Here is a 13,103-nt window from a genome sequence, read left to right on the forward strand (position 1 = left end):
CTCACCAATCTGTAGTTCCCTGGGTCCTTCTTTCTACCCTTTTTTAAAATGGGAGTGATGTTCCCTTTTTTCCAGTAACCAGAGACTTCATCTGACTGCCAGGACTTTACAAATGTGATGGAGAAAGGCTTAGCTACTACGTCAGCCAATATACAGCTAATACTACACATACATACAGTATATATAAAAATATATATAAAGTAATGTATAAAATACTAAAAATTCTTATCCTGTATTGGTTATTTTGCTCTTTTGGAGAGTAATCTGTGATATTCTGTGCATTTTCTTGCATCATAACTGGTAAATGATAACTAGTAAAACATTAATTTTTGCTAGGATTTAATCACTCTGAACTATCTTAGTTGGAACTAAGATACTAACTCAGTTGGAATCTATAATGAAATAACGTTGAATTGAGAAATTTAATTGGATTTAAATATGAAATGATTAAGCAATTAATTATGTTTTGCTGCCATTCTTCATACATAGTTTAGGTACATAAACTGAATGAAAGCTCAGTTCCTGGAGAAAGGTTCATGTCTGGGGGGAGTAAAGCAAATGTCAGAAGATTTTGTGTTACCCCTTTTTTCTGTAATTGTATTAACAGCTTATTCACTCCATTTGTCATGCGAAAAACTATTGTTTCTTCCTCTTTATAACAGTGAACAAAAACTGAAAAACAACACTGTCCTTACTTTTTAGACAACACTTTCTAAATTCATTTGATGTGTTGAAAATTTATGTTGCTAAATTGTGGCTATTAAAGCTGCTTGCAAATCTGAAAAGAAAGTTAAATAACTATGTGCCTGGTGCAGTCTTTTTCTCTAATCATCATTTTTGCACCCTGTATTTTTGTATCTTTAGCACTTTGTAGACTTCACTTATTTCCAACCATACTTTCCATTTGCAGCTAAACTCTATTTCTAAAACATACAAAATGCCTGCTCCCAAGCTCAGCAAGGCCTTTGGAATTCTTTCCACTGACTTCACTATGGTTTGGATTGAGAATGAATACTCAGTAATTCAAAACAAAACAAAACAAAACAAAAAAATAAACTCTGTAATTCTGTACTGAAAAGATGGAGTAAACCCAGGGCTCCTGGACTTCTGCCACCAGCTGTAGACAAAGCAGAACAATTTCAGCAGCAGAACTCTTATTACTGTCATTAAAGTATAGACCCTGTCCTGCTCCCTCTCTGGGCGAAGTAGGACAAGGAATGCAGTGCAACCAACAGCATCTTGCTACCCCTGGAGCAACCAGAAGAGAGCTTATGCAGGTCAGGAGAAGGACTGCTTCCTGTAGGATTTAAAACAGTCTTTTTACTTGCTTCAGTGACAACTTTCCAGAGTTTTCTGTAGAACCTGAGGACAGGGAGAAGGGAGCAGCACCCAGTAGAAGTAACAGGCTTTAGCTACATGAATCATGATTCCAACAGGACCTCAAAATACAGAAAGCTTGCGTTGCCATGCTCAGATGGATATGATAGGATAGGATATGATAGAATATGACATATGATAAGACCAAGTAGGTCTGTCCTCTCTTGTGCCCTTCCTCACATCCTAGATTAGAAAAAAATAGTATTCAGAGACTCACATGACAATTGGAAGGGACCTCTGACGACCATGTGGTCAAACCATCTATTCAAACCAGGAATTTAACACAAGATTTTTTCAAACTAATTTCAAAGTTAGATCCTGTATACTATATTCATAACAAATTATGAAAAGGACTGTAATCTGGTAGTTATCATCCGGACATAGTTACGTGAAGAAAAGGTATTCAGATTTCACAATGCCTTGTTGAAAACATGCTTATTCATGAGCTAAGTAAATCCTGCTCTTTGAAGGCATGTCCTGCCCTGGCCTTGTGAAATTCAGAAGATTTTCATTACATTGAATAGGAATACACGGCTGCACACAGAGCATGATCTTGAAATGGATGGTGTGTCTTGCTGCTAAACCAGTGTACTAGTTCAAGACTCTAAGAGTATTTGGTACATATTTCTGAATTCAAAACAAGGTTAGAAGTCATACTGTTGGACTGTTGGAGTGAAAGAAATGAAAAAAAATCTCTTTCATCTACAGCATTTATGTGGAGCAAGCAGTTTCATACTGCCCTTACTTAATGTATGACCACATGATATAGTATTGGGAACATTTATTTAAACCAGAAAGTTGGCTGTCTTGAAAACAGAATGAAAGCCTTATCAAAACATCAGGATAAGAAGGTGACTGAGAGCAGCCAAGTTGGATTTACTAAGGACAAGTCATTTCTGACCAGCATGATCACCTGCCTGTGGCCAAGGGATGGACACCATCCCCTGACTTTTTTGATGCAGTCTCCCATAGCCTTATGATCACCAAACTGGTAACCTATGAATTGGATAAGAGGATGACTAAAAATAGGTGGAAAATTGGCTCAGCTCAATTGATGAACTCAGAGAGATGTGACTACATTCACAAGACTGCATCAGGAATACCAAGTACAACTGTGGGCTTCCTAGTACAAGAAAGATATTGACATAGTGAAGCAAGACCCATGAAGAGACACCAAGATGGTCAGGAGACCAGAGGACATGGTACACAAGAAGTGGAAACAACTGAGTTTGTTCAGCCTGGAGAAAAGAATGCTAAGGAGAAAATTCGTTGCTCTCTACAACTACCTAATTAGAGAATACAGAGATGGAGCTACACGCTTCTTAGAGGTACATAGAGTTATCATGAGACTTTAATCAACACAAGTTGGAAAATGGGAAATTCTGATTAGATATAAGCAAAGACTTTTTACCCTGAGGATGCTCAAATACTGAATCTGGTTGCTCAGGGTATCTGTGGCATTTATGTCCTTGTAGTTGTTCAAGCCTCAACTGGACTTGACCTAATTTGACCGGCTTTGAGCAGGAGGTTGGAACAAATTACTTCCAAAGGTCCAGGTCGACCTTCATTATTCTGATTCTACAATCAATGTCTGCAGGTGTCTGAGCTAATGCAGACCTCACTAATTCCAGGATAGGAAGAAGTATAACAACATTGTTATCATTCTGCTCTGTTCAGGTTTCTGGAGACTCAGAGTGCATTAGCTTAGGTGTTGTTCCACATGCATGTGACTACACTGTTTTGGGGATCCAAGCTAATTTCATTGATTGCTCTATATTGCACCAAGTAGACACAGCAGCATGATCAGATCTAATTTAGGAGTCACTATATTGTATGATGCAGACATATCCAGAATAAAAACCTCAAATCTACAAGATAGATTGTGGCCAGATAAATTCACCATCTCAGAATGCCAGTGACTTATTGGGGTATAATACTTTTATTTTGATCTTTATTGTGGAGAAATGACCTCAGACTACAATATATGCTGTAAAAGTTTTCAAATTAAAAATATATGGTGGTCAGGTAGTAAAAGCTTTTAAAGCATTCTGAAGTCCTTACATAAGGAATGAAATGAAAGTGCTCTATTTTGTTATTCCAGGTGTATAACAAAAGTTAAAAATAGCTTATACATATCTTTGGCCTTATTTGTAGTTTTCTGCCCATGTTTATAATGGGATACACAGTTTAAACTGTGTGCAAATTTCTAAAAAACGTACGAGTACTCCAGATAACCAGTGTGATATTTGAAATAACCTGTTCCTTAACCACTTTTTTAGCTACTACTCAATGATACAGATGGAATTTTTAATTTTTCTTCAATTGAAGAACTGGTCGGGCCTCCTGTGAGTATATGTTGCTTTACTGAATCCTCAGAATTGCTCTATCTTTAATGTCTCCTTTTAAGTATCATCTAGAGCTGAGTTTCCTGTGCTTCAGAAATGTGTTTATAACTCCTGCAACAAGCTGTGTGGGAGTACTTCAGGGCAGAAATGAATTCTGTGTGGATGAATTAGTTCTTATATGTTTGTCTGAAAGAAATGAATTGAAGGGGTTGGTTTAGTTCTAAACCAACATCATTCTGAACAATATGCTCAGAATGACAGAAATGTGGAACTGATGCAAAAATAGGGATGTACATAGCATTTCCTCCACCTTTTTGTATTCTTGTTTTTCAAGTCATGAAATGTTGGGGTAATGTATTTCCCTCAGTTCTGCTTGTGATTGCAACTAAGAATAGTAGGCTCACATGTTTGAATTTTATCTCACAGAAATTATAGCTGTGGATGGTAAATTGTAAATCTCACAAAAGAACAACAGATAGGAAATTTCAATTTCTGTTTTATAGCAGTCTAGCTGCAAAAAAGTTTGGTCAAATATTTAAAGTGCTGGATGCTTCTTTGTAAGGATTCCAAATTTCTAGGACTAACTCCACAGAAAAGCCTACGTTCTCCAGCCTGTAGAGTCTATTCAAAGTTAGGCAGAACTTGCCTGAAAATCTACAATATATTGCACTTCACAATGTTTAAATCCCACAGTGTCTTGCTTCACAGTGTTTCAGTTGCTGACCGGTGTTTATTTCATTTATTTATTGTCTATTTCTTCTTTGTGAACACAGTTGTCTCCCTCACATTCAGTCCCTGATGAAACAAGGAAGATAAGCCTAACCCCTGCACATTATAGGATGCCAGGGATTAATAGGATGGTCCCTTGTGTGAGTTCTGGTATTGCAGGTAGTTGGCATTCAAGCCTTAGACAACAGGTTCTCAAAGCATAGATGAGTGGTCTCATAAACCCAGCAGAAATTCATTGTTTTTTAGTAGTTGTTATGGAAAGAAGTAGGTCCTGTAGGTCCAGCCTGAAATGTAGTTTTAATTGGAAGGGCATCAGAACCTCAGTTCACCATAGTCAGGAAGGAGGTTGGGGTATCATGGTGACCTGGGTAATGCACGTTCAGGTGACTTAAACTAGAAATAAATTGTGTTTCTGCAAATATCATAGTGGGGCAATCTTAAATATGCTCAGTACAAATTCAAATCCATGTTTATATTCACAGTATAGTGGACATTCTGTTTCCTATCCACAGACAACCCGGAGTGCAGTGGCAAAGGTGGAAGGGCTCCTGTGATCTCTGTGATGGGTTGTGTAAAAAAAATAAAAATAAAAATACAAAGAAGTCTGACTTATGGTTGCATGCCTTTAATATGTGGAAAATGTCACCTTTCAGAAGCCTCTCCTGGATATTTGTCCCTTCCATTTTGGAAAGTAAATCCTAGTGTCCCAGAAAAAGTTAGAAACATAGAGTGTTGTGGAGTGATAGCAGGTTTACCACCGGCTGAATGAAATTCTTAGTCCAGTTTCAGATCAATTAATATTCATAAATTAGGCTATACACTGAAAATGCATACTCTGTTTTGTAAATCTGTAATATATGTTTGTAAGGGAGTAGGGTTTTTTGCATTTTGCAGGGTCCAGATGGCAGGCCAGGTCTACCAGGATTTCCTGTAAGTATTATGTTCCTGGGATCTAAGTATTTCTCAATATGCTTTAATATTTTAACATTTATATTGTACAGAGTTTATAAAAAGTCTGATACATTTCTGTATGAGACTGTAGTTTTTATGGAACCAACAGTTATGGTAGAAATTAACTCTGCTGGAAATGAAGTATACTATGATATACATAACTCATTTCTGCTTATCTCAGAATCAGATCTGCAGTTTACATGTAATTGAGTCTAATGAAAAATTGCTACCTAAAGAAAATTCCTGTGCAGTTTAGGAGAAACAAATGGAATTAATGGGCTTCTAAAAATTATATTCAAATAGCATATGGGATAATATTATTTGTTATGTATTTTTGTGCTGTTGCTGCATTTTTTTTGGTCACTACTAGAGAGCTCTGTAAAACCTTATCAGGTTTATGATTTCTTAATCCTTTAGGATAATACAAAGCTTATTTTTTATTAATTTTAGTAATTTTTTTAAAACAGTATTTCAGCATTCCAGTGCATTACATAGCCATAGTTTCAAAAGGTACATTATATTATGCTACCTATTGTGCTCATACTGCTGTTCCATTAAACACTACCTGGCTTGTAACTTCTTACAGTATTATTTATACTATTATATTTATATTATATCTAATTTAGTAGCATTATTTCCCCCTGTTACGGTTGTTTTACAGTTCAGATGTATGCATATGATCTCAGAGCCCTTCGTCTATTGCCTAAGAATAAGGAGAAAACTGGGAAAGCTGAAAAATGATGTTAACAAAATGTTGGCAACTAGCCCAAAGTTCTACAAAGGTTGTTTGCTGGGTCCTGGGCATTGTGGACTGCATAAGAAAACAAATAAAAATTAAAAAATTAAAAATCTTTAAAATACTTTTCAGTTGAAAAAGAGCTGACAACATTTAGAAAGTGATATAATGAATTGTTAGTCTTTCTGTTATTAACAGAATTTCTTCATAAAAAATACCATTCTCATCCTTAAGTCAGGTCTTTACTTTAACTCTTCACTAATGCAGAAATCATGTAAATTTGAATTTAGCTCTTGATGGGTAAAAACAAAAGTGCTTCTACACGTGTTTATAATGGAAGACTGTAAAACAAAATAGGATCTGAGAAGAATACTTTCACAGAAATGATCTTATTTTTAAATATATAATCTCTCTATGTAAAAACGTAATTTTTATTGTACTGTTTCTTAAAAATACAACTTCAGAAAATCTTTTGGAAATCAGTGTCACTGAATGACCATGGAAGGAGAGAGAATAGAGTAGGGAAGAAAGAGAATTTTAGGCTGATTTTCCATTCTTATTAATGTATGCATATTTCTCTTTGTGAAAGTGTGTATCATCTACACTCTGATAAACAACAGCTTTTTTTCTTTTGCTATTTTTAACAGATTATCCCTATATAATATTTGTTTTTAAAAATCTGTTGATTCAGACAGCAATTTAGTCTTGTAAGTCTAAGATTTGTAATACTTGTAAATCAAGTCTTAGACTGTAACCAGAGTGATTCAGGTTCAAGTTTTCCAGTTACTTAAAATTACATTTAGTAAAATGGTCCCGCTCCGTTTTCTCAGCAGAGCTCTCCACCAATTTATTTATGTACTTGATTTTGCTTAGGGCCCTCAGGGACCAAAAGGTGATATTGGTTTGCCTGGACCAAAAGGACCCAAAGGCCAACAGGTAAGAGAAAAGACAAAGGGAAAATTACATGTTACAAAATGTGTTAGATAACAAATCCTTAGTGGCATCATAATGTTTTATGGTTCTAGTTTTATAATTCTAATTTTACTAGGGATTGGGGTGTTAATAAGTTTATGTGAAAAATGTACTAAGTGTGATTTGAAAAACTGATAAACAAAATACCTGATATAATATTACTGAGAACTAACATTTCTGCCCAAGAACTGAAATTCAGCAGTATAGTATGCTTTTATCAAAATATGTTTGCATAAACATCAAGCATGAGGTGACCTCTTCTTGCAAGCTGGTGATCAGTGCCGACAGCCCGGTATTCTAACCAAGGAGACCAAAAAAATTTAAAAAAAGGAAAAAAAACTTTCTTTTTCCTTCCTTGGTACAGAAAGTTTTACCTACACAATGAAGACTGCGATTTTCCATTCCCCAAAAACAAGAGTAAGACCTGGAAACCTCTTTCCTTAGGGTCCTTTCTCTTATTTTACACAATAGTGTTTATTTTGTGACATTGCTGAGAGGTGACCGAGGCCTGTTCTGTTTTTTTCTTCCTCTTTTCAAGTATTGCTGATGCTGTTGCATTTTCTTATTCCTCTTCTCATCCATTTGCTGGAAGCATGGATGAGGAACATCTAAGTTATTACAGTCTTGGGGATAACAAAAGCAAAAACACTTCCTGCTTGTATTTATAAAATAACCGACCCTCACTTTCTGACAAGTGGGAATGGTTTGAGAATAATCCCCTTTTGATACATGGGTTCTGGTTTTACCCAGTGCATAAAATGATGGAGCTCAGACTTAAAAACAGTTGTGTGTTTTTTGGCTTGGCGTTGTCTGTTTGCTTTTTTTGGTTTTGGATTTTTTTGTGTTTATTTTTTACTTCTACTATTCACACTGGAAGGAACTCAAAGTTTTGAAGTCATTATATTTTACACCCACCAATGACATAATGATGTTTTTGATGCTGTTTCTGAGGCGTGAATACCAAGTTATGCTCAAGACTGTGATGATCTCAGCAACCACAGACAAAGCTCAACAGACACCAGGGAACATTTCCCTGTAAGGATCATGAGATTGTTCTGTTGCAGCCTCTTATCCATAAAATCTCACAAAAAATAAAGTCAATAAAACAAGGGCTCAGGGAGACTCCAAAATATGCCTTAAATCTGCAGGAAATGAAGCTCAATGTAAGTGTTCTAACCTGAGCTATCACTTTAATCAGCAATGCAATTGTTAGTTTCAAATCAAATTTCTTCCATTAAAGGTCTTGGGAAAGCTAAAAAGCTCAGATTACCTGAGCTAGGAGGAGGAAAGTTACAGCTGAATGATCTAGATCTAGTGGCAACCACGTGTCTGCACTGGAGAATGAGAATTCCTGGTGGTGGTGCCATTATTCAATGAAACCCATTGAAGAAGAGAAACTCAGAGGTTTGTAATTTAAATGCTGCCAATTGGCCTTCCTGAAAGATAATAAGACTGCATCATACCTCAAGGACATAGAAAAAAAGATTCACGCTTTCCTGATAGTCACTCTTTCTACTTAGTGTTTTCAAGAATTTACAATTCCAGCAGTATTTGCTGACGAATATCTAAGCTGATGGTACATAGGAAGACTCCAATAGCCTGTCTGCCTTTGGCAGAGATCTCTTATGAACACAGCACGTTTCACAGAGACAATTATTTGAGAGCAACTGAAAGTCTTTTTTTTTTTTTTTTTTTTTAACACAAAAACAAAACCAAGTATTTATACATCTTATGGATATTTACCGTAGTAGGATATTTTCAGTTTACCGTATGGTGTTTTAGGAAAGATCAGTCCTACTCTCCCCCAGAATCAATCATACTGTAGTTTTTCTCTCAGAATGTCATGTTTCAAGCAGCAGCAATGCTGCTTTTACTTTTGCTTATTCATTGAGAGCTGCTTTGTAAACACTGTAAAATAGCTCTGATGTTAATTGCAGGGTGAAAAGGGAGAACCAGGAGCTATCATTACTGCTGATGGATCTTTAACTGAATTATTAGGAAGAAAAGGGCAGAAGGTGAGTTCATACTGCTTTTTGTTCTTCCAGAATATTTGGTGGCCTTGTTACCAGCCACCTCTATTAGATACTGTAGAAGTTCTCATTGTCATTGCTGTGTATGTTCATCCTCAACAGGGTGAAGCTGGAGTGGTGGGACCAGTGGGACCAAGGGTAAGACCTTTCCAAAATTCAGTGAATTCTTTTTTGATTTTGTTTTGGCATTAGAGAGACTAATAATTGTAAAGGTAGTTTGTTTTAGCTTTCCATTCCTTCTGAGTAGGAATTGTAAGGAATATTAATGTTTCAGGATGATCAATGTCCTCTAGAAAATAATGGTTTTTACATACATGGTGCTGTAAGTTACTGACTTGATATAGAATATAAATTCTAGTAAAAAAAAAGGTATCCATTATTTACTAAACAGAGAGTGAGAAGTCTTCTTTCTGAGCTCATAACTTTCCAGACTTATGAGAAGTGTTTGAGTACACCGCATTTATTTAGCCACAAAAAAAAAAAAATAAAATAAAATAAAATAAAAAAATACTGAGAGAGAGGCTCTAATTGTTCCCTATCACTGCCTGAAAGGGAACTAGAAAAAACACAGAGTCAGGCCTTCTCAGAGATGTGCAGGAAAAAGAAAAGACATGTGCCAATGATCACAGGTTGCAGCAAGGGAAATTCTGAAAAGATATAAGGGAAAAAAAAATCACAAAAGCACCACCACACCAAAAAAAAAAAAAAAAAAAAAAAAGTGATTAAACACAGAAATAGATGCTCAGAGAAATGGTGGATTGGGAAACAAGGTGCCGAACACCATGATCTAACTTGGAAATTTGCCTTTCTTTAAGGGTTGGACTAGATGACCTCTGGAGGTCCCTTTCAATCTAAATTATTCTCCAATTCTATGATTTCTATGATATACATTTAAACAACTGACTACATCAGCCCCAATTTCTGTAGGAGCCAAGGATTTGCAACTCCCTTGTATTCAGAGCAAGAAGTAAATCAGGCAGTAGCATCAGACCATTTACTGAAAACAGGGTTTAGAAGCCTTATTTCACATACTTGGCCTAATATTTTTGACTCTACACAAAATGTATGAAAGCACAACAAGAAATTAGTTGTAATATATTAACACTTTTCCAGACTCAGTAGTGTTAGAGCAGGAATTCATTTCCTGAAGTCTAATATTACTCAAAGATCAAGGATATTGAGATTTTCAGGCTGCCAAGAGAAGCTGTTGATGCCCCATCTCTGGAGGTGTTCAAGACCAGGCTGGATGGGGCCTTGGCCAACCTGATGTAGTGGGTGGCATCCCTCTCTATGGCAGAGGAGTTAGAGTTATATGACCTTTAAGGTCTCTTCCAACCCAAACCATTCTATGACTCTATGATTTCTTTGCTTCTGCTTTTGATGTAGCCTAGTCCCTGTTGTACCTAAGTGATTGTTAGTAGCTTTTGTAGTTTCTGTGCATTAAGGTGAACAGGAGATTTTTCCCATCGGTTGCTGTGGTCTTTAGAAGGAGATAACCGGGTCTGCTGATAAACTGCTTTCTTAAATACTATACTTTAAAATGCCTTGAGGGAGCTATCCTAACTTAAGAGAAGGGGAGGTCCTTTTCTCCTCCTTGTATGACTGCAAGATGAGTTTATCCTTTAACCTTGATATAGAATCATAGGATAATTTAGAATGGAAGTGAACTTCAGAGGTCATCTAGTACACACTTGCTGGCCAAATCAGGTCTAGTTAGCTCAGGGGTTTGCCCAGTCAAGTCTTCAACACCTCTTACAGTGGAGATTCCACAGCCCCCATGGCCAACATGTTCCAGTATATGATAATCTTTAGTTTTAATAGTTTTTTCCATATATTTATTTGAAAATTCTCATGTTCTGACTTGTGTCTCTTGCCTTTCATCCTTTTGCCAGGCACCCTTCAGGACATGCCCTTTTACTATCAGCCCCAAACTCTGAATTTATATTTTCTTTTGTACTGCCCTGAGATGTTTCATACAGTTTATCATGAAGGCAAGAGCATTCAGAAAATGTTCTTGCTAGCACTGGTGTGAACTCAGCAGGATAATTTGACACACAGAGCCTGTTTCAAGATTTTTCCCAGCCATTTCCTCTTCTTAGTGTATTCTTAGTGCCTAGAGATTCTTAGTGCAAAACTCTGGTTTGATCATCACTGCTAATAGGCATGATTCCTTTTAGTGTGGTCCGATAGATTAAAAAAAAATCTTTTGTAGTCAGTGGGAGTCCTGTGCAGCATTAATATAGAAATTTCAGAGTGCTTAGCCACACCCTCTGTGGCATAATTTATCAAAGCGTTGGTGTCAATAGCTCTGTTCCACTTGGTATGCACTAAAGCTCTGTCAGAAGCTCTCACAGAATCTCTCAGAACTCTCTGAGCTCTGCTGTCCATCCAGTTATCAATCCCCCTCACTGTCTACTCATCTAGGCCACACTTCCTGAGCTTCTCTATGAGGATGTTATGGGAGACGATGTCAAAAGTCTTGCTGCAGTCAAGATAGATCACATCCACCGCTCTCCCCTCATCTACCCAGCTAGTCATCTCATCATAGAAGGCTATCACATAGGTTAAGCATGATTTCCCCTTGATGACTACTCCTGATCACCTTCTTATCCTCCACATGCCTGGAGATTCACCTCAAGGAAGAGCTGCTCCATCTTCTTTCCAGAGATGCAGGTGTCTGAATGGCTTGTAGTTGCTTCATCCACCTCTAGGCAGAGCTCCATGCATTCCAATTGCTCTCTCACATAAAGAGCAATCCCACCACCTTGCCTTCCTGGCCAGTCTTTTCTAAAAAGCACGTGGCCTTCCATGACAGCATTCCAGTCATGTGAAGTATCCCACTATGTCTCCAAGATTGCAATGAGGTCATAGAATCATTGAAACATTAAGGTTGGAAAAGACCTCCAAGATCATCTGATCCAACCGTCCCCTTACCATCAGCATCATCACCCACTAAACCATGTCCCTAAGCACGATGTCCAGCCTTTCCTTAAACACCCCCAGGAATGGGGACTCTGCCAGACCCAGTACAAGGTATTAGAAGATTTACTTTCAGATTTTATGCATCCAATTCATATGTAGCCTTCATCTTCTCCATGTACATGTGGAACAATGAGTGTAGTTAAAATACAAGTGCAATAATTCAAGAAGGCGAATTCTTCAGTATTTCACCAGGCTGGAAAAAAAAGGAAATGAAACTAGAAAAGCTGACTCATAAGTAAAGAGACTGTCTAGACTCTTGTGGTTTTGTTGAGTTTTAGGAAGTTGACTGCAGGTTAAAGCTTGTGGTGTTCACCAGTTTACTGCTTTTTGTTAATCTGTTACCCCTGGCTGCCTAGAAGTCATGTGCTTGCAAATACCAAATCACAGATAATCCATGGTCCTGGACTACTTTTCCTGGGTGACCTGCTTGCCTCTTAGTTCTGAAGTCTCTTTTATCAGTCTTTGTGGTCTGATGGGTAACTCTTGTGTAAAGAAGGATCTGTTTCAATTATCATCCACTTAAGTCCATGTATCCAGGCTGGCAAGAAGTCTGGCACTATAGTAAGTCTCAGTCTAATCCACAGACATTTCCCCATAGTGTCTGATTCAAAAAAAAAAAAAAAAAAAAAAAAAGCAGGTGCACAAAGTATACACCTTTAACTGCCTTTTTTCTATTGACTGATATGCTTAATTTTGCTTTGATACATGGCAGCTTAGTGTTGAACTACACACATTACAAATGGCAGAAAATTCAGGCTTCATTTCAGATAGCCAGTCTTTTTCAAACCAGACTTCTCTATTATATGCAGACCTCTCCAGCTTCTGAGATCACTTAGAAGAGCAAATAGAGAGGACATTCTGAGGAAATAGACAGGACATTCTGTGCATTGTGGGCAAATAATCACAGACTGACTTAACACAAATGTAACACTATGCCTCTATTTCTAAATAACCAAATCTGTGCCAAAGATTTCTTCCATA

At 37.1% G+C, this 13,103-nt stretch overlaps 1 protein-coding gene across 1 annotated transcript in view; it reads left to right on the forward strand.

Moving 5' to 3' along the window:
• Positions 1 to 13,103, forward strand: part of COL15A1 (collagen type XV alpha 1 chain) — a 108,741-nt gene that overhangs the window by 66,051 nt on the left and 29,587 nt on the right. Inside the window, exons 17-21 of the mRNA XM_084281420.1 lie at positions 3,657 to 3,722; positions 5,346 to 5,381; positions 7,012 to 7,074; positions 9,048 to 9,125; positions 9,243 to 9,278. Of these exons, the coding sequence (XP_084137546.1) occupies positions 3,657 to 3,722; positions 5,346 to 5,381; positions 7,012 to 7,074; positions 9,048 to 9,125; positions 9,243 to 9,278 (279 nt within the window). The remainder of the gene's footprint in view (positions 1 to 3,656; positions 3,723 to 5,345; positions 5,382 to 7,011; positions 7,075 to 9,047; positions 9,126 to 9,242; positions 9,279 to 13,103) is intronic.

This window comes from Netta rufina (assembly GCF_964035555.1).
Source record: "Netta rufina genome assembly, chromosome: 2".
NCBI classification, from domain to species: Eukaryota; Metazoa; Chordata; class Aves; order Anseriformes; family Anatidae; genus Netta; species Netta rufina.